Source organism: Bufo bufo, chromosome 4 (assembly GCF_905171765.1).
Source record: "Bufo bufo chromosome 4, aBufBuf1.1, whole genome shotgun sequence".
NCBI classification, from domain to species: Eukaryota; Metazoa; Chordata; class Amphibia; order Anura; family Bufonidae; genus Bufo; species Bufo bufo.
Genome location: NC_053392.1, coordinates 554,088,033 through 554,107,297, shown reverse-complemented (window position 1 = coordinate 554,107,297; position 19,265 = coordinate 554,088,033). Strand labels below are relative to the sequence as shown.

General features: G+C 45.2%; 1 protein-coding gene across 2 annotated transcripts in view; it reads right to left on the bottom strand.

Moving 5' to 3' along the window:
* Positions 1-19,265, bottom strand: part of VPS54 (VPS54 subunit of GARP complex) — a 103,450-nt gene that overhangs the window by 39,717 nt on the left and 44,468 nt on the right. For both annotated transcript variants that reach the window (XM_040430122.1, XM_040430123.1), the window contains exons 8-11: positions 16,281-16,407; positions 16,069-16,176; positions 6,462-6,517; positions 906-1,002 (exon numbers count right to left, since the gene is read on the bottom strand). In XM_040430122.1, the coding sequence (XP_040286056.1) occupies positions 906-1,002; positions 6,462-6,517; positions 16,069-16,176; positions 16,281-16,407 (388 nt within the window). The remainder of the gene's footprint in view (positions 1-905; positions 1,003-6,461; positions 6,518-16,068; positions 16,177-16,280; positions 16,408-19,265) is intronic.

Here is a 19,265-nt window from a genome sequence, read left to right as displayed (position 1 = left end):
AGTAACACACAAATCTACAGTATACTTTTAAAGGTGTTATCCAAAACTCTAAAAAGCTCCGCCATATGCAGGGCACCTCACAATAAATATACTTACCTTGCTGCACGACGCTCTTGGTCCCGGCACCGCCGCTGCAGCTTCTCCCCAAGCACGGATGAAAACATCTGGTGCCGGGGGGAGCAGCCAATGGGAGGCAGGGACGAGCCTTCCTAGCTTCACCCGCGATGCTAGGGAGGCTGGTCCCAGTCATCGCCTGCCATTGGCTCCCCCCCCCCCCCCCCAACACAGATGTTTTCATCCGCACACGGGGAGAAGCAGCAGCAGTGTGGGGACCAGGAGCAGCTCAGGGAACGTGGAGCCAGGTAAGTATATTCATTGTGAGGGGCCCGGCGTATGGGGGAGCTTTTTATAGTCCTGGATAACCCCTTTAAAGGCTGATGAGGAATTGCTTTTGTGAGACAACCCTTGCTAGTCTGAGTGCTGACATGGGATAGGACATTGGTGAGGATTTGGCTACTGTGACCCCTGCTGATCACTAGAATGAATTGGCAGCAGAACTTGGAAAGCACTGTGCCACTGACTTCATTCGGAGTATAGTGGAGAATGCCATTTCCTGCTTTATTATATTCTCTATCTAATAGTGGTAATATTCCATGGTTATAAAAGAACCAGGAGGCTTTTCATTTCTTTTTACTGGCTCGTCATGTATTCATGATCACACTATTAATGAATTATCTGTACTGGCATACAGACAGCTTTCACATTGGAAGTGATGAATCTGATAAGAACCTTACCCAGATGACATCAATATATCTCAGTATTTACCTCGCCTAACTGCACTGTTCCCCATATTTCAAAGAATTTTTATTAAAAATCCAAGGACACTGTTCATTCAGACTTCTCACCTTGACTCTCTGAAGGAAAACTGTAAACTTGGAAAAAATGTTTTGCAGCAAATCGAACCAGTGGGAAAAATTCATCATCCGCATCTGATCAGCAAGCCTAGAGCAGCAAAACTTCAATTAATATGCATCCCACAATACAGATATTCCAGCAGCTAAATAAATAAGGGTACGGTTATTGGAAATATCATTTACTATGCACAATAATAAAGTTACCCAAAACCAGAAAAATCAGGTCTGAAAGGCGGAGATCTACAGTGTTGCTTGCAGGGTACAACTGAACAGATTTTGCATACTGCTCCACAAATAAGCGCAGTCCCACTGTATATGACTGTACACGTCAGGTGAGCACTGGGTTCATAACTACGAGTCTGCCATATTCTTTCTTATCAACTGTTATTCAAAAGGCACAATATTTTTTTCCATTTGGTGTAACATCATGTCATGTTAGGACATCATATTGTAATGATAGATCTGCTTTAGTGAAAATTTTGCAATGTTGTCTCATCCATCCCTACTTATCTGGTCTCTCGTGCTTGGTTCAGGCTCCTGGGCTGCCTTCACTGAACTTCCTGTCCTGGTCTGTCAACGTCCACATGAGCAGGGTCACCTGAGTCACTGCAGCCAATGACTGGCCTCAGCGGTGACGTGTACCCAAGTGGCACATCACTGTTGGGTCAGGTGAAGACCAGCGAAGACAGTCAGGGAGTCACAATCCAGCTACAGGGACCACATGAGTATGGATTTCTCAACAGGTCCCACTGGGTAGGGAGGCCAATAATTGGCAGCAGCGGTCACGTGTTGTCAACATGACGTCACTGCTGCAGCCAGGTAAACAAAGGCCGGGAAAACCAGAACGGCGGCATATGATCTGTCAGGTAAGAAACGCTTAATTCTTTTTTGCAGGAAAATCCCATGTGTGGCTCAGTGTCCTCCTAAACCCGGACAACCCCTTTAATGCTAGGGATACAGAGAGACTATAGTAAAATGGTACTTTGACATTTGGCTGATGCCGCATCACTGTGTAGCCCCAGTATTATGGAGAACAGCATACGTTACCAACATCTTCACAAGTGCATGGCTAAATATCATCACTATTATAGTCTGCACACATTACCAAAGTACGCTCTTAAGAAATGTCCTATGCAGAAATCAGTATCACTGCAGGAGTTACACTGGCAATATGGAAGTATTGCAAAACACCAAACGGATCTCCATTGGATATATTCTATGGAGAAGTACTTACAGTTTACAGCAGCTACAGTGGGGCAAAAAAGTATTTAGTCAGCCACCAACTGTGAAAGTTCTCCCACTTAAAAAGATGAGAGAGGCCTGTAATTTTCATCATAGGTATACCTCAACTATGAGAGACAAAATGGGGGGAAAGAATACAGGAAATCACATTGTAGGATTTCTAACGAATTAATTGGCAAATTCCTCGGTAAAATAAGTATTTGGTCACCTGCAAACAAGCAAGATTTCTGGCTCTCACAGACCTGTAACTTCTTCTTTAAGAGGCTCCTCTGTCCTCCACTCGTTACCTGTATTAATGGCGTCTGTTTAAACTTGTTATCAGTATAAAAGACACCTGTCCACAACCTCAAACAGTCACACTCCAAACTCCACTATGGCCAAGACCAAAGAGCTGTCGGAGGACACCAGAAACAAAATTGTAGACCTGCACCAGGCTGGGAAGACTGAATCTGCAATAGGCAAGCAGCTTGGTGTGAAGAAATCAACGGTGGGAGCAATTATTAGAAAATGGAAGACATACAAGACCACTGATAATCTACCTCGATCTGGGGCTCCACGCAAGATCTCACCCCGTGGGGTCAAAATGATCACAAGAACGGTGAGCAAAAATCCCAGAACCACACGGGGGGACCTAGTGAATGACCTGCAGAGAGCTGGGGCCAAAGTAACAAAGGCTACCATCAGTAACACACTACGCCGCCAGGGACTCAAATCCTGCAGTGCCAGACGTGTCCCCTGCTTAAGCCAGTACATGTCCGGGCCCGTCTGAAGTTTGCTAGAGAGCATTTGGATGATCCAGAAGAGGATTGGGAATGTCATATGGTCAGATGAAACCAAAGTAGAACTTTTTGGCAAAAACTCAACTCGTCGTGTTTGGAGGAGAAAGAATGCTGAGTTGCATCCAAAGAACACCATACCTACTGTGAAGCATGGGGGTGGAAACATCATGCTTTGGGGCTGTTTTTCTGCAAAGGGACCAGGACGACTGATCCGTGTAAAGGAAAGAATGAATGGGGCCATGTATCGTGAGATTTTGGGTGAAAACCTCCTTCCATCAGCAAGGGCATTGAAGATGAAACGTGGCTGGGTCTTTCAGCATGACAAACACACCACCCGGGCAACGAAGGAGCGGCTTTGTAAGAAGCATTTCAAGGTCCTGGAGTGGCCTAGCCAGTCTCCAGATCTCAACCCCATAGAAAACCTTTGGAGGGAGTTGAAAGTCTGTGTTGCCCAGCGGCAGCCCCAAAACATCACTGCTCTAGAGGAGATCTGCATGGAGGAATGGGCCAAAATACCAGCAACAGTGTGTGAAAACCTTGTGAAGGCTTACAGAAAACGCTTGACCTCTGTCATTGCCAACAAAGGGTATATAACAAAGTATTGACATTAACTTTTGTTATTGACCAAATTCTTATTTTCCACCATAATTTGCAAATAAACTCTTTAAAAAAATAAATAAATCAGACAATGTGATTTTCTGGATTTTTCTCTCTCATTATTAATCTCTCATAGTTGAGGTGTACCTATAATGGAAATTACAGGCCTCTCATCTTTTTAAGTGGGAGAACTTGCACAATTGGTGGCTGACTAAACACTTTTTTGCCCCACTGTATAAGGGTTATCCTGTGACAAACGTATCACACATCTATTAAGGCTACATGCACATAACCATATGCATTTTGTGGTCCGCAAACCACTGATCTGCAAAATATGGATACCGACCATGTGCATGCTGTAACTTCTTTGTAGAAAGGTCTATTCTTGTCCCCAAAACAGACAAGAAAAGGATATGATTAAGAACATGTTTGTTTGAAACGCGTAGCCAATATTTTGGAACACTGAGGTGATGCTGTCACTGTATGGATCTGTGCTATTTTGAATAAAGGAACCTACAACGTTGTTTAACTTCGATGCTGGATTCATCTCTTTATTCCTGCAAGAATAGGATAGGTTTGATCATTTGTGAAGCGGCTGCATGGACGTGGACAGCACACAGATGACATTCATGTGCTGTCTGCATTTTTTGTGGCCCTATGGAAATGAATGGCTCCGCGTGCGATTATGCAAAAAATTCAGACTCTGCCTGAAAATAAAGTTGTGTGCATGAGGCCTTAGGGTACTTTCACACTAGCGTTAAAGCCGGATCCGGTACCAAGTGTTCCGGAAAACCGGATCCGGTTTCATGGTCTGCGCATGACGGTCTTTCAATGCATTTGTAAGCCGGCTCCGCATTCGGAAATAAATGCTATCTGTTTGCAAACGGATTTCCGTATCCGGAAGGCAGTTTCGGCAACGGAATTGCCTGCCGGAACCCTTTAACGCTTGTGTGAAAGTACCCGTAGATAGGTGACCAATGTATGACTGTCCCCACTGATCCCTAAAAGAAGGGTCCAGAGCCCGAAGTTCTGGAAGGGTTTGAATAGAGTGGTGGTAATGCATGCCTGCGAACGCTCCAGTCAAAGTCTATCGGACTTATGGAGATTGCCAATCTCTGTACTACCTACCTGGAGATGGCACAATATAGTTTTCTTCCTTATTTGATGAGAAGGCAAAGTGGACAATAATCACTGGGTAGTGTACATGAGAAGGCGAGCAGAGAATTATCTGAACGTCTTAAAAACTCTAGGATAATAGACTTTTTCCTTGGCACTAAGGGTACATTCACACGACTGTGTAATCCTTTCCGATTTGCGGTCCGCAAACAACAAATGACTTCCGTATGTCTTCCGTTTTTTACGATCCGCAAAAAACTGGAAAAAAAAAAAAAAGAGAAGAAAAAAATAAATAAAACGGAAACGGATCCGCAAAAAATGGATGACATACGGAAACCATTCCATATATCATCTGCAATTTGCAGATCTATCGACTTGAATGGTGCTGCGGACCGATCTGTACGGACAATAGTAGAAAAGGCTTCATATTTTTGCGGAATAGAAATGCGGACAACATACTGAATGTTGTCTGCACATTTTATTAACTCATAGGAATGAATGGGTCCGCTTCTATTCCGCAAAATGTGGAACGGATGTGGATCGGACGCGGAAAAAATAATACGGTCGTGTGAATGTACCCTAATTGTTCAAACAACTTCTTCCCAAAGTTTACTTTAAGTGAACCTGAACATATCTGTAAATCATTTTAATTACACATCATTTTGATTCAGAAATCTCTGCCACTAGGGGTCTCCCTTCTAGCAGTTTTGCTGTCCTCTCACTTTTAGGGCCCTTGCACAGGACCATATATCCCAGAGCGGCATTGATCGTGTGCAGGGGAGCGCACAGCATCATATGTTACTGTGCACTTCGGGTCACCCGCGGGACTATTGTCCTGCACTCATATGATCTTCTGAGTGTGGGACAATAGCCCCGCGGGCGGCCTGATGTGCACAGCATCACTGTAATCTATGATGCTGTGTGCTCTTGTGCGCACGATCAATGCCGCTCCGGGACATATGGCCCGCTCGCGGACCGTATGTTTCGGAGGGCATAAGGTCGTTTGCAAGGTCCCTTACTAGGCTTGAGAAGAACTGCTGGATGCAGGGGCAGCACATTGGGGCAGCTAGAAGTCAATATGAAGCAGCAGACCAGAGCACTGGGGGAAGCTGAAATGGATCCTTACACTGCCCCCAGCAACGGCAGAAGTTAACTTGTGAGAAACTCTAAAACTCAGTTGCACTTTAAAGTCAGGTAAAGGTCCCAATTATGAATTATGTGTACCTTCATTTTTCCTGTGTAATGCTATTGTAAACACCTGGATAAGCTGTGCCAAAGATATACAGCAGCCACTGATTTACCCCATTATTACACAGTAGCATGTTTAAAAAATCTTCAGGCTGACCATTACCAATATTCACTGGAAAGATTGCATAATGAAGTCATGAGAACGTCATGGTGGCACCGGCCCCTACAGTTCTTCAGTGTCATACTGTGCATGTCAAGTGTTTTTGTACACTCTGTCCCTACAAGGCGCAGTGAATTAATGTTCACGTTGCCATTGCTGATCTACAGTACAGTTAGAAGAAATAATAATAATAATAATAATAATAATAATAATAATAATAATAAAGGACTGCGGCGGTCTGGCCGTTTTTCTTCTTATTCCAAGCCCTTACCAGAAACTCACTAACTTAATTGCAGCAAGAAATCTGCGACTGCAGAACAGCCTGCTCCTCAGGACCTCTGGTCAAACTTAGTCTACAAATAACAATACACAGGGATAAATGCTGGAAGGAACAGTATACAGCAGCTATAATTCCTCAGTAGGATATACCTGCGGTGTCTGCTAGCACTGGTAACACATACTTACTTAGTGACAAGCTCAGCGTCTATCTCGTCAATTTGGGAGACTGTGCTGACCACACACTGAGAAGAAAACAAAAAAAAAGAGAATAGAAAATTATAAATTGAGCGACACAAGGAGCCAAGCAGATCAGACAGACGTGAAGGACTCATAATGCTTGACATATGCGTAATACGTAAATGAGAACAGATAGGCGACGTTCAGGCGAGGAAACAGTGTACAGTACATGACGTGAATGGGGTTTTCAAAGTCTTATTTACACGTTTACAGATTTGTCTGCAGCAAATTTGAGGGCAGGTTGCAATTCGAAGGGTAAAATTTGTGACAAAATTACAAAGAGGACCTTTCACCACTCCTGTTTTAGCCACTACTTGCATTCCCCATGTAATGACAATTCTGGAGCATCTATTCTTAGGACTCTATGTTGTTGCATTTCTTTATTATTCCTACTAGAAGTTATGAATGAATTGCTAGCAGTCTGCAGTGAAGGTCCAGCTGGGTGTTACCAGTTGGACGGGTGTCTCTCTGCACAGTCGGACCCTGGCAGCACTGATTGGACAGTGTCAGATTGTGCAGGGACACACCCCAAATGGTAACACCCATCTGGACTTTCATTGCAAACTGCTAGCAATTTATTCATAACTTCTAGCAGGAATAATATAGGAGGGACACAACATAAGAGTCATAAGAATCGATGCTCCAGAATGGTTATTGCATGGGGGATGCAAGCAATTACTAAAAGAGACATGTCTGGAGAGGTGACAGGCTCCTCTTTAAAACAGGTTGGTTTTGCCGTGGATAAGCCGATTTCTTCAGTTATGTCTAAAACACTTAGGGGAACAAGTACTGTAGGATAAATAGTAACATCTAGTATCTAAGGGTGAGAGCAAACTGTGTGGCTGGCAGTACACAATCGAGCCATGACCACCTATGGTTGCCAACAGGTGCTCAATTTTATGGCACAATCATGGGGGCAATGGCTGCTATCAATGGGCATGGCTTGCCTGAAAATATAATAATTGAACATGTAGAAATCCAACAACCTAATCGTTATCTCCCCAACATCTACCACTGGGGGTGAGTTTTTAGGCCTTCATACATATGGTTGACATTTATCTAATGTGTATGGCCAGCTTAAGATGCAAACGATTTCCGTTTCTTTTGCCCATCGTGATCACTCGGAGAATGAAGGGAACTGGTCAATTTTACTGCATAGGGAATGCCATAAAAGGTAAACCTATAAAACTGTGTCGGAATTGTGTTTTGTTTTTTTTTCAATTCCACCCCTTTTGGAATTTTTTCCAACTTCCCACTACATCTTATGCAATATTAAAATACAGTAATATTAAAGTAATTTAAGCATTTCACTAGTAACCTTATGCAGGTCTCTTTTTCTAGACACTTTTTAAAAACTATAGATTAAAAAGGGGGTCAGCACTCCTATTTCAGAATCACTCCAAGAATCTATTTATTTATGCTGAAGACATCAATTAAATATAAAAACAATAAAAACATGAAAGAGTATATCAATACAGTTAATACAAATCAGTACTATACCATATGTAGTGTTATAACCATAAAATAGTCAGAACAATACTGTTTGCATGACTTCATCCAATTTCCATAACATCCACATTATATGTTATATATCTCTTTATACAGCACGGACTGGAGTTTTACGGCAATTTAAAATGACCTAATGTCACCTATTATAATAAATGTCCAGCATATAAATCAGTGGCTACAGAAAGCAGTTAGTGATGTAGTTGCTGAAGAAAAAGATGTTAGTAATATATTTTCTATTGCGACAGTATCATACTTCCACGGAGTTTAAAAGCCACTTGTCATATTTTTCAGGCATCCTTCCCATATATAATCCCATTTGTATTGTTCTAAAATTTTAACCACTGAGGAAGGAACAGTGTATATGTTCCGAAACGTGTCTGTTGTACCACTACCCCATATGCATGAACTTTAAAATGGACCACCAGCTTTAACTTTTTTTAAAGGACTGCTCCAGTATCATACTTTGTCTAAAGTGAAAAGCGGTCAGCTGATTTTCCCACGTGACAGGCCCACAGCTTCGCTGGACTAAACCAAAAGCCGTCCATGCGCAAGAGCAGCACCGGAGCGGAGAGACTTACAAGCAGGAGGAAGCATCGGAGGTAAGACAGGAGTGCCTATAACCACGTGGGACGCCACGCCAGGCACACAGACGCCGATTCCCGTTCTACATAACCGTGAGTAAGCTGACCAAACTAACTCAGACATGAATGTGTGGAGGTACTAATAATTGACCAACACAGCTTAGTACAAGCATCTCCAACAAGTGCAATATTTATTACCTTTTTTCTGGCTGACATTTTCGAACAATACAAATGGGATTATATATGGGAAGGATGCCTGAAAAATACGACAAGTGGCTTTTAAACTCCGTGGAAGTATGATACTGTCTAGGGATGAGCGAACCCGAACTGTATAGTTAGGGTTCGTACCGAATTTTGGGGTCTCCGTGACACGGACCCGAACATTTTCGTAAAAGTCCGGGTTCGGTGTTCGGCGCTTTCTTGGCGCTTTTTGAAAGGCTGCAAAGCAGCCAATCAACAAGCGTCATACTACTTGCCCCAAGAGGCCATCACAGCCTTGCCTACTATTGGCATGGCTGTGATTGGCCAGTGCACCATGTGACCCAGCCTCTATATAAGCTTGGGTCACGTAGCGCTGCACGTCACTCTGCTGATACAAGTGTAGGGAGAGGTTGCTGCTGCGACGTTAGGGCGAGATTAGGCAGATTAACTCCTCCAAAACACTTCATTCTGTGATCGATCTGCAGCTGTGGATCATTGAAGTGCTAATATCGACTTGCTCACTTTTTTGAGGCTGCCCAGAGCGTTTTTAGATCACTTTTTTCTGGGGTGATCGGCGGCCATTCTGTGACTTGTGGTGCGCCAGCACAAGCTATCACCAAGTGTATTTAACCATCAATAGTGTGGTTATTTTGTGCTATATCCTACATCAGCTGCAGGCTGAGCCTGTGTCACCGAAGTGCATTTAACCATCAATAGTGTGGTTATTTTTTGGCCATATACTACATCAGGGGCAAGTTGAGCCTGTCACCCAGCGCCTAAAAAATAGACCTGACATTTCTATTCAACCAAATTTGTACTGTTTTAGCTGGTCAAGTTATTTGTAGTGACCGTAAAAGCACATTTTTTGTTCTGGGTTGAAAAACTATTCCCAAATTTGCCATTCTCAAAATTGTGGTGAACGGGAACAATGAGGAAAACATCTAATAAGGGACGCGGACGTGGACATGGTCGTGGTGGTGTTAGTGGACCCTCTGGTGCTGGGAGAGGACGTGGCAGTTCTGCCACAGCCACACGTCCTAGTGAACCAACTACCTCAGGTCCCAGTAGCCAGCAGAATTTACAGGGATATTTGGTGGGGCCCAATGCCGTTCTAAGGATGGTAAGGCCTGAGCAGGTACAGGCATTAGTCAATTGGGTGGCCGACAGTGGATCCAGCACGTTCACATTATCTCCCACCCAGTCTTCTGCAGAAAGCGCACAGATGGCGCATGAAAACCAAGCCCATCAGTCTGTCACATCACCCCCATGCATATCAGGGAAACTGTCTGAGCCTCAAGTTATGCAGCAGTCTCTTATGCTGTTTGAAGACTCTGCTGCCAGGGTTTCCCAAGGGCATCCACCTAGCCCTTCCCTAGGGGTGGAAGAGATAGAATGCACTAACGCACAACCACTTATTTTTCCTGATGATGAGGACATGGGAATACCACCTCAGCACGTCTCTGATGATGACGAAACACAGGTGCCAACTGCTGCGTCTTTCTGCAGTGTGCAGACTGAACAGGAGGTCAGGGATCAAGACTGGGTGGAAGACGATGCAGGGGGACCCCACATGGAATGAAGGTCGTGCCACTGACTTTCAGAGTTCGGAGGAAGAGGCAGTGGTGAGACCGAGCCAACAGCGTAGCAAAAGAGGGAGCAGTGGGCAAAATCAGAACACCCGCCGCCAAGAGACTCCGCCTGCTACTGACCGCCGCCATCTGGGACCGAGCACCCCAAAGGCAGCTTCAAGGAGTTCCCTGGCATGGCACTTCTTCAAACAATGTGCTGACGACAAGACCCGAGTGGTTTCCACGCTGTGCCATCAGAGCCTGAAGCGAGGCATTAACGTTCTGAACCTTAGAACAACCTGCATGACCAGGCACCTGCATGCAAAGCATGAACTGCAGTGGAGTAAACACCTTAAAAACAAGGAAGTCACTCAGGCTCCCCCTGCTACCTCTTCTGCTGCTGCCGCCTCGGCCTCTTCTGCTGCTGCTGCCGCCGCCTCGGCCTCTTCCTCCGCCTCTGGAGGAACGTTGGCACCTGCCGCCCAGCAAACATGGGATGTACCACCAACACCACCACCTGCGTCACCAAGCATCTCAACCATGTCACACGGCAGCGTTCAGCTCTCCATCTCACAAACATTTGAGAGAAAGCGTAAATTCCCACCTAGCCACCCTCGATCCCTGGCCCTGAATGCCAGCATTTCTAAACTACTGGCCTATGAAATGCTGTCATTTAGGCTGGTGGACACACACAGCTTCAAACAGCTCATGTCGCTTGCTGTCCCACAGTATGTTGTTCCCAGCCGCCACTACTTCTCCAAGAGAGCCGTGCCTTCCCTGCACAAACAAGTGTCCGATAAAATCAAGTGTGCACTGCGCAACGCCATCTGTGGCAAGGTCCACCTAACCACAGATACGTGGACCAGTAAGCACGGCCAGGGACACTATATCTCCCTAACTGCACACTGGGTAAATGTAGTGGCGGCTGGGCCCCAGGCGGAGAGCTGTTTGGCGCACGTCCTTACGCCGCCAAGGATCGCAGAGCAACATTCTTTGCCTCCTGTCTCCTCCTCCTCCTACTCAGCTTCCTCCTCCTCTTCTTCCACCTGCTCATCCAGTCAGCCACACACCTTCACCACCAACTTCAGCACAGCCCGGGGTAAACGTCAGCAGGCCATTCTGAAACTCATATGTTTGGGGGACAGGCCCCACACCGCACAGGAGTTGTGGCGGGGTATAGAACAACAGACCGACGAGTGGTTGCTGGCGGTGAGCCTCAAGCCCGGCCTGGTGGTGTGCGATAATGGGCGAAATCTCGTTGCAGCTCTGGGACTAGCCGTTTTGACGCACATCCCTTGCCTGGCGCATGTGCTGAATTTGGTGGTGCAGAAGTTCATTCACAACTACCCCGACATGTCAGAGCTGCTGCATAAAGTGCGGGCCGTCTGTTCGCGCTTCCGGCGTTCACACCCTGCCGCTGCTCGCCTGTCTGCGCTACAGCGTAACTTCGGCCTTCCCGCTCACCGCCTCATATGCGACGTACCCACCAGGTGGAACTCCACCTTGCATATGCTGGACAGACTGTGCGAGCAGCAGCAGGCCATAGTGGAGTTTCAGCTGCAGCACGCACGGGTCAGTCGCACTGCGGAACAGCACCACTTCACCACCAATGACTGGGCCTCCATGCGAGACCTGTGTGCCCTGTTGCGTTGTTTCGAGTACTCCACCAACATGGCCAGTGGCGATGACGCCGTTATCAGCGTTACAATACCACTTCTATGTCTCCTTGAGAAAACACTTAGGGCGATGATGGAGGAGGAGGTGGCCCAGGAGGAAGAGGGGTCATTTTTATCACTTTCAGGCCAGTCTCTTGGAAGTGACTCAGAGGGAGGTTTTTTGCAACACCAGAGGCCAGGTACAAATGTGGCCAGACAGGGCCCACTACTGGAGGACGAGGAGGACGAGGATGAGGAGGAGGTGGAGGAGGATGAGGATGAAGCATGTTCACAGCGGGGTGGCACCCAAAGCAGCTCGGGCCCATCACTGGTGCGTGGCTGGGGGGAAACACAGGACGATGACGATACGCCTCCCACAGAGGATAGCTTGTCCTTACCTCTGGGCAGCCTGGCACACATGAGCGACTACATGCTGCAGTGCCTGCGCAACGACAGCAGAGTTGCCCACATTTTAACGTGTGAGGACTACTGGGTTGCCACCCTGCTGGATCCCCGGTACAAAGACAATGTGCCCACCTTACTTCCTACACTGGAGTGTGATAGGAAGATGCGCGAGTACAAGCGCGCGTTGGTAGACGCGCTACTGAGAGCATTCCCAAATGTCACAGGGGAACCAGTGGAAGCCCAAGGCGAAGGCAGAGGAGGAGCAAGAGGTCGCCAACGCAGCTGTGTCACGGCCAGCTCCTCTGAGGGCAGGGTTAGCATGGCAGAGATGTGGAAAATTTTTGTCACCACGCCACAGCTAACTGCACCACCACCTGATACGGAACGTGTTAGCAGGAGGCAACATTTCACTAACATGGTGGAACAGTACCTGTGCACACCCCTCCACGTACTGACTGATGGTTCGGCCCCATTCAACTTCTGGGTCTCCAAATTGTCCACGTGGCCAGAGCTAGCCTTTTATGCCTTGGAGGTGCTGGCCTGCCCGGCGGCCAGCGTTTTGTCTGAACGTGTATTCAGCACGGCAGGGGGCGTCATTACAGACAAACGCAGCCGCCTGTCTACAGCCAATGTGGACAAGCTGACGTTCATAAAAATGAACCAGGCATGGATCCCACAGGACCTGTCCATCCCTTGTGCAGATTAGATATTAACTACCTCCCTTAACCATATATTATTGTACTCCAGGGCACTTCCTCATTCAATACTATTTTTAATTTCATTTTACCATTATATTGCGGGGCAACCCAAAGTTGAATGAACCTCTCCTCTGTCTGGATGCCGGGGCCTAAATGTGTGACAGTGGCCTGTTCCAGTGGTGGGTGACGTGAAGCCTGATTCTCTGCTATGACATGAAGACTGATTCTGTGCTGACATAAGACCAGATTCTCTGTTACGGGACCTCTCTCCTCTGTCTGGGTGCCGGGGCCTAAATATGTGACAGTGGCCTGTTCCAGTGGTGGGTGACGTGAAGCCTGATTCTCTGCTATGACATGAAGACTGATTCTGTGCTGACATAAGGCCAGATTCTCTGTTACGGGACCTCTCTCCTCTATCTGGGTGCCGGGGCCTAAATATGTGACAGTGGCCTGTTCCAGTGGTGGGTGACATGAAGCCAGATTCTCTGCTATGGCATGAAGAGACTGATTCTCTGCTGACATGAAGCCAGATTCTTTGCTATGGTATGAAGAGACTGATTCTCTGCTGACGTGAAGCCAGATTCTCTGCTATGGGACCTCTGTCCAATTGATATTGGTTCATTTTTATTTTTTTTATTTTTATTTTAATTCATTTCCCTATCCACATTTGTTTGCAGGGGATTTACCTACATGTTGCTGCCTTTTGCAGCCCTCTAGCTCTTTCCTGGGCTGTTTTACAGCCTTTTTAGTGCCCAAAAGTTCGGGTCCCCATTGACTTCAATGGGGGTCGGGTTCGGATCCCGAACCCGAACATTTCCGGGAAGTTCGGCCGAACTTCTCGAACCCGAACATCCAGGTGTTCGCTCAACTCTAATACTGTCGCAATAGAAAATATATTACTAACATCTTTTTCTTCAGCAACTACATCACTAACTGCTTTCTGTAGCCACCGATTTATATGCTGGACATTTATTATAATAGGTGACATTAGGTCATTTTAAATTGCTGTAAAACTCCAGTCCGTGCTGTATAAAGAGATATATAAAATATAATGTGGACGTTATGTAATTTGGATGAAGTCATGCAAACAGTATTGTTCTGACTATTTTATGGTTATAACACTACATATGGTATAGTACTGATTTTTATTAACTGTAGAATGTCAAGAAAAATACTTGCTTGAAAAAGGCTATCACAACGTTGCATCTGGAATAAAATTCCACCTTTTGGATGTGCTGTCTCCATTTTTTTATTTTTCTCGACATTCGTGAGTTGTTTCTTTGGGGGGTTTTTTACCACCCCCCTGGAGACGAGCACCCGCAGCATCATCACTAAGGAGTGCTGTTCACCCGTATTTTCGTTTTATTAACTGTATTGATATACTCTTTCATATTTTAATTGTTTTTATATTTAATTAATTGATGTATTCAGCATAAATAAATAGATTCTTGGAGTGATTCTGAAATAGGAGTGCCGACCCCCTTTTTAATCTATATTTTTCAATTTTTGTATTTTGTGGCAGGGTGAATCACAGAGGTCAGTGCACCCTTTCCATATAGTATTAGGAGAGCCACCCGTTTTACATTTTATACTTTTTTTAAACTGTCAAGATAGGGGTAACAGAGTGCCCAAAACACATATTTGCCACAAAGCATGTACTCCATTATTCTGGTGCACTTGGCAACTATGGACATGGGAGAGATTTATTGCGCAACACTCCCGAATTTGCACAGACTGTCCTTAATTTTGAGAGACAGTCCCTGCAAATTTGGGCTGTACCAGGCCAAACATACCGTAGGTGGCTTTTATGTAAGCGCTGCCCATAAATGGTCAATCCCACAAACAAAAGCAAAAATTTGACTAGACTATAAAAACCTTTGACAAAGCAAAAAAGAGCTTCACACATGTTAGTGGTTATCTTCAGTTGAAAGGTTGCACTACATTTAGGGATGCAAGCTCATTTATTTTCAGACCCCCTGATATTTAACTTGCAACCTATGCCTAGTTTCAGACTTGGTTCATGTGTATGTGTCCCTCCCAGTAATACATGCTGGACGTGAGGTATGGGTTTTTAGGATGCTGAAGCCTTCACTAGCCCTTATGTACACGCATTCCTGAACCGATTTCCCCTTGAATAGCTCATGAGGGATCTGTTGTCTCTGTGCTGACAGAGTCACTGGTGATGAAGAGTGTGATTTCCCTCCTCCTGCAGAGTTTGGGTTCCCCAGCTTTCTCTCTACACTTGTGCACAGCCTGCAGACTCCCTCGTGTGCGCTTTCCTCCCTCTCCACACTCTGATCTGCTGTGTACAGCCTCCTGCTGCTGTCTCTACCACTAACACTGGGTTCAGACCTGAGCGTATTTGATATGCGCGTTTAAGTCTCGCGTTTTTGTGCGCGTTTTTGTCCATAGTCAACGCGCGTATTACGCGCGTTTGTGTGATTGACAGCAGTGTCCTATGGCCGCAAACGCGCGACAAAACGCCCCAAAGAAGCTCAAGAACTTGTTTATGCGTCGGGCGTTTTTCAGCGCGTTCGAACGCGCTGTAAAACGCAAAAATGTGAACCAGTCCCATAGGAAAGCATTGGTTTGCATCGGTTATGCGTTTTACAGCGCGTTCGAACGCGCTGTAAAAGGCGCAAGTGTGAACTTAGGGTAAAAGAAAGGAAAGGGAGATCAAAGAGAACTGTCAAAAACAGGAGCAGACCTCTGCCACAGTTATGTAATTTCCCTCACTTTTAGAATAGATTTTAATAGAGTGTATTTGAAGGTTTAGGTACAGCAAATAAGCCCAAAAAGTCGCAAAGCCATATTTTGCAACTTTTTGATGCCAGAATTTCAGAGTGTAGGGTTTAAAAAATTGCCCCCTAAGATTCTCAGTATAGGGATCAGATCACCAGTATCTGACGGGCCCAGCCACAGGAATCAGTGGTCAGTACCTGCTTAATGATGTTTTTTGCAGTTGCCATCATTTCATCTGCGTAGATTTCAAAAAAGTCCAGCTTCCTCTGCTTTAATAACCCAAAAACCAACGACACCAATCTCTCCTGCGGACAAAAAAAAAATTGAGGAGTTATCAGGAAAACTGCAGAAACATAACGGACATTGAACTAAAACTTGTCTCGTACTGTATACAAAGCTATTCCCACACCTCCTCTATCACTTGCCATTCCTCCTCCAAAGATCTGTTCAGGTCAGTGCGAGCATAGGATGTGAACTCTGCAATGATCATTTTATCAATGAGCTTTTCCAGTTCACAAAGTTGGGACCCAAGATGTCTGTGGAGACAAAACAAAACAAATGAAATAAGAAAACCATCATCTTTCAAAGTCCACCATGAAATCAGGATTCACAATAGTGACGTGACTATTTTTCATAATATTTTTTTAATATATCCCTATTGTGCCTCCTTGCCAGTATTGCCAACCATCTTTAAAGAACCCTGTTACCTTTCTTGACATGTCTGTTTTAGTAAATACTTAGATACCTCATAAAATGACTCTGGAGCATCTTTTCTTAGTACTAGGCATTGCCGATGCAGGATCAGGGTCCTGGCAGTCAGCTTCCCACCTATTGTAGGGATATGCCGCCTTCACTTTTTGCGATAGGAAAACCTCTTTCACAGAAGAGACTGTACCGCTGGCAGCCACAGTAATAACAGCAGGTAGAAGACGGCAAGATAATCACAATGTAGCGGTCTTATTGTACACTCGAGACACACATTCTGAATATTCCTGTCCTATTCTCTCAAAATACTCTTCAATGTACTGAAATTACAGGCAGCAGACACGATGAGAGCAAGAGGAAGCTTTCACATAAATCACGTACTCCAACGTCTGCTGGGATTTATGTGCGCGCCTCGATATTCAAGATCTGCGGATTACCGAAGAGCAGCTCTTAACAAGAAGTGATGTTACTTGTAGGGAATAATAAGGAACGCTGCTTCTTCACAGAGCGAGGGTAAAAGAGACTACACATCAGTCTGTAACACTGCATTAGTAGCAATGGAGGGCTGCGGTACATACGGATATTACAGCAGGTCATCCAAGTTGTACACTGATCAAGATCGCTTTTCACACCGACAGCACGATGACAGACCTCCGGCTCACATCTCTATCACAAACAAAAGTCTACTTTTTCAACTAGTTTGTGACTTTTGCCTTTTTGTCTCCCAAAGTGAAATGCAGCAGCTTAGAAGTGGGTTTCAGACTGTAAGGCAAGCTCCGGCCATCGCTGAAGAAAATATATAGCCTGTTCAATGCCATACACACACACACTTCAAAGAGGACCTGTCATCATCTTTTCTTATAACTGCAAGTTGTTCCATTCCTCAGTTATTGCTACTTGAAGTTTATTAATACAGGTACAACTGGGAGTTACCAGTTGGGGGTATGTCCCTGCACTAACCAATCAGTACTGCCAGAGTCAGACTGTACAGGGACACCCACCCCCAACTAGTAACACCCAGTTTTACCTTTATTCATAAACTTTCAGAAGCAATAACTGAGGAACAGAACAACGTCCAGAAGAATAGATGACCCAGAATGACTATTACCGTAAATGGGGAAAAGAAATGAGCGAATCAATTTATACGAATCAAATTAGTTCAAAAGTCAGATTTCCTAAGCAGCTAGAGGCTGGGCAAGATGTCTGTCCCTATGAATCAAGGGGGAGTCTCTTGAGCAGTGGAGCAGCTCCTTGCAAATTCAACTCAATGAATTAGACTGATATGAAATGATTTGTTCACCTCTAACGGGAAATAAAATGGTTTATTACAGGGATGCCCAACCTGAGGCCCCCCCCGCTGTTGCAAAACTACAACTCCCAGCATGCCCGGACATCCTACAGCTATCAGCCTACAGCAGGGCATGATGGGAATTACAACAGCTGGAGGGCCGCAGGTGGAGCATCCTTGTTTTAGTAGAACAGAAGTGGTGACAGGTCCTCTTAATTAATGGAAGTCGGTCACCTAATCTGAGCCTTTTAGACCGCTCAGATCAGGTTATAGACTCCTTTGCCCTCATTACAATGGTACATTTATTGGTGCTGTCCTTCGCCGAGATCTTAAAAAAAAAAAAAAAAAACGACTTTTTAAACTTATGCTAATGAGCTTCGGCAAGTGCCCAGGGGCGGCGTTACTGCCTCTGTATTCTCTATTCCTTTTAATAATTTGCAAATGCGCAGAAAAAGCCCCTTCTGCCGCAGCCTTTATTATTTAACAACAGCATACACTGACCATCCTATTTATTGTACAGGTCGTTATGTTCATGAAGGTGTAATACAAGTAATTGTTTTTTTAATCTACTGCCACTTATATTTAATGTCTATTTAGGGTACTTTCACACTTGCGTTTTCTTTTCCGGCACTGAGTTCCATCAAAAGGGCTCAATGCCGGAAAAGAACTGATCAGTTTTATCCCCATGCATTCTGAATGGAGAGGAATCAGGATGTCTTGAAGGCAATTTTTTCCATAGGAATGTATTAGTGCCGGATACGGCATTCAAAATACTGAAATGCCGGATCTGTCCTTCCGGTCTGCGAAAAAAAAGGTGATAAAAAATAAATGCCAGATCCGTTTTGCCGGATGACACCGGAAAGACGGATCTGGCATTTCAATGCATTTTTCTGACTGATCAGGATCCTGTGAAAGTAGACTTAACCTATATACTAATGGTATACAGGCAGTTATTAGGGTCATCACAATGCCCTAATAACAGGAAATATGGTCAGACAGCCCAGGGCCCAGGTTCTACATAAATTTAGTGGATCCTCCACCACTTCTAAATGTAAGACAGCTTCTGAGCTGTCTTACATTTAGACCATTTTCTAAGCCTAAAACAGGTGTAGAAAATTGTAAATTAGACGGGCCTACCGGCCGGTCCCCTTCCCCTCTCACACCTCCCTCACTTTTTTTAGCTCTGGCGTGAGTGGGGAGAAGTCACAGATTGCAGCACAAAAGGACCTTTGCGCCGAAATCTGCTCCAGAAATACGGCTAATTTAGGCGTGTTTGATAAATGACCACCTATATGTTAAGGTCGTGGTGATGTAATGGCGCGACTCTGCTGTATCACCGCTGCCTTATGTGAATGTGGCCTTAGTAGTAGTCAGGCAGACAGGAGGGACACTGGTCATCAC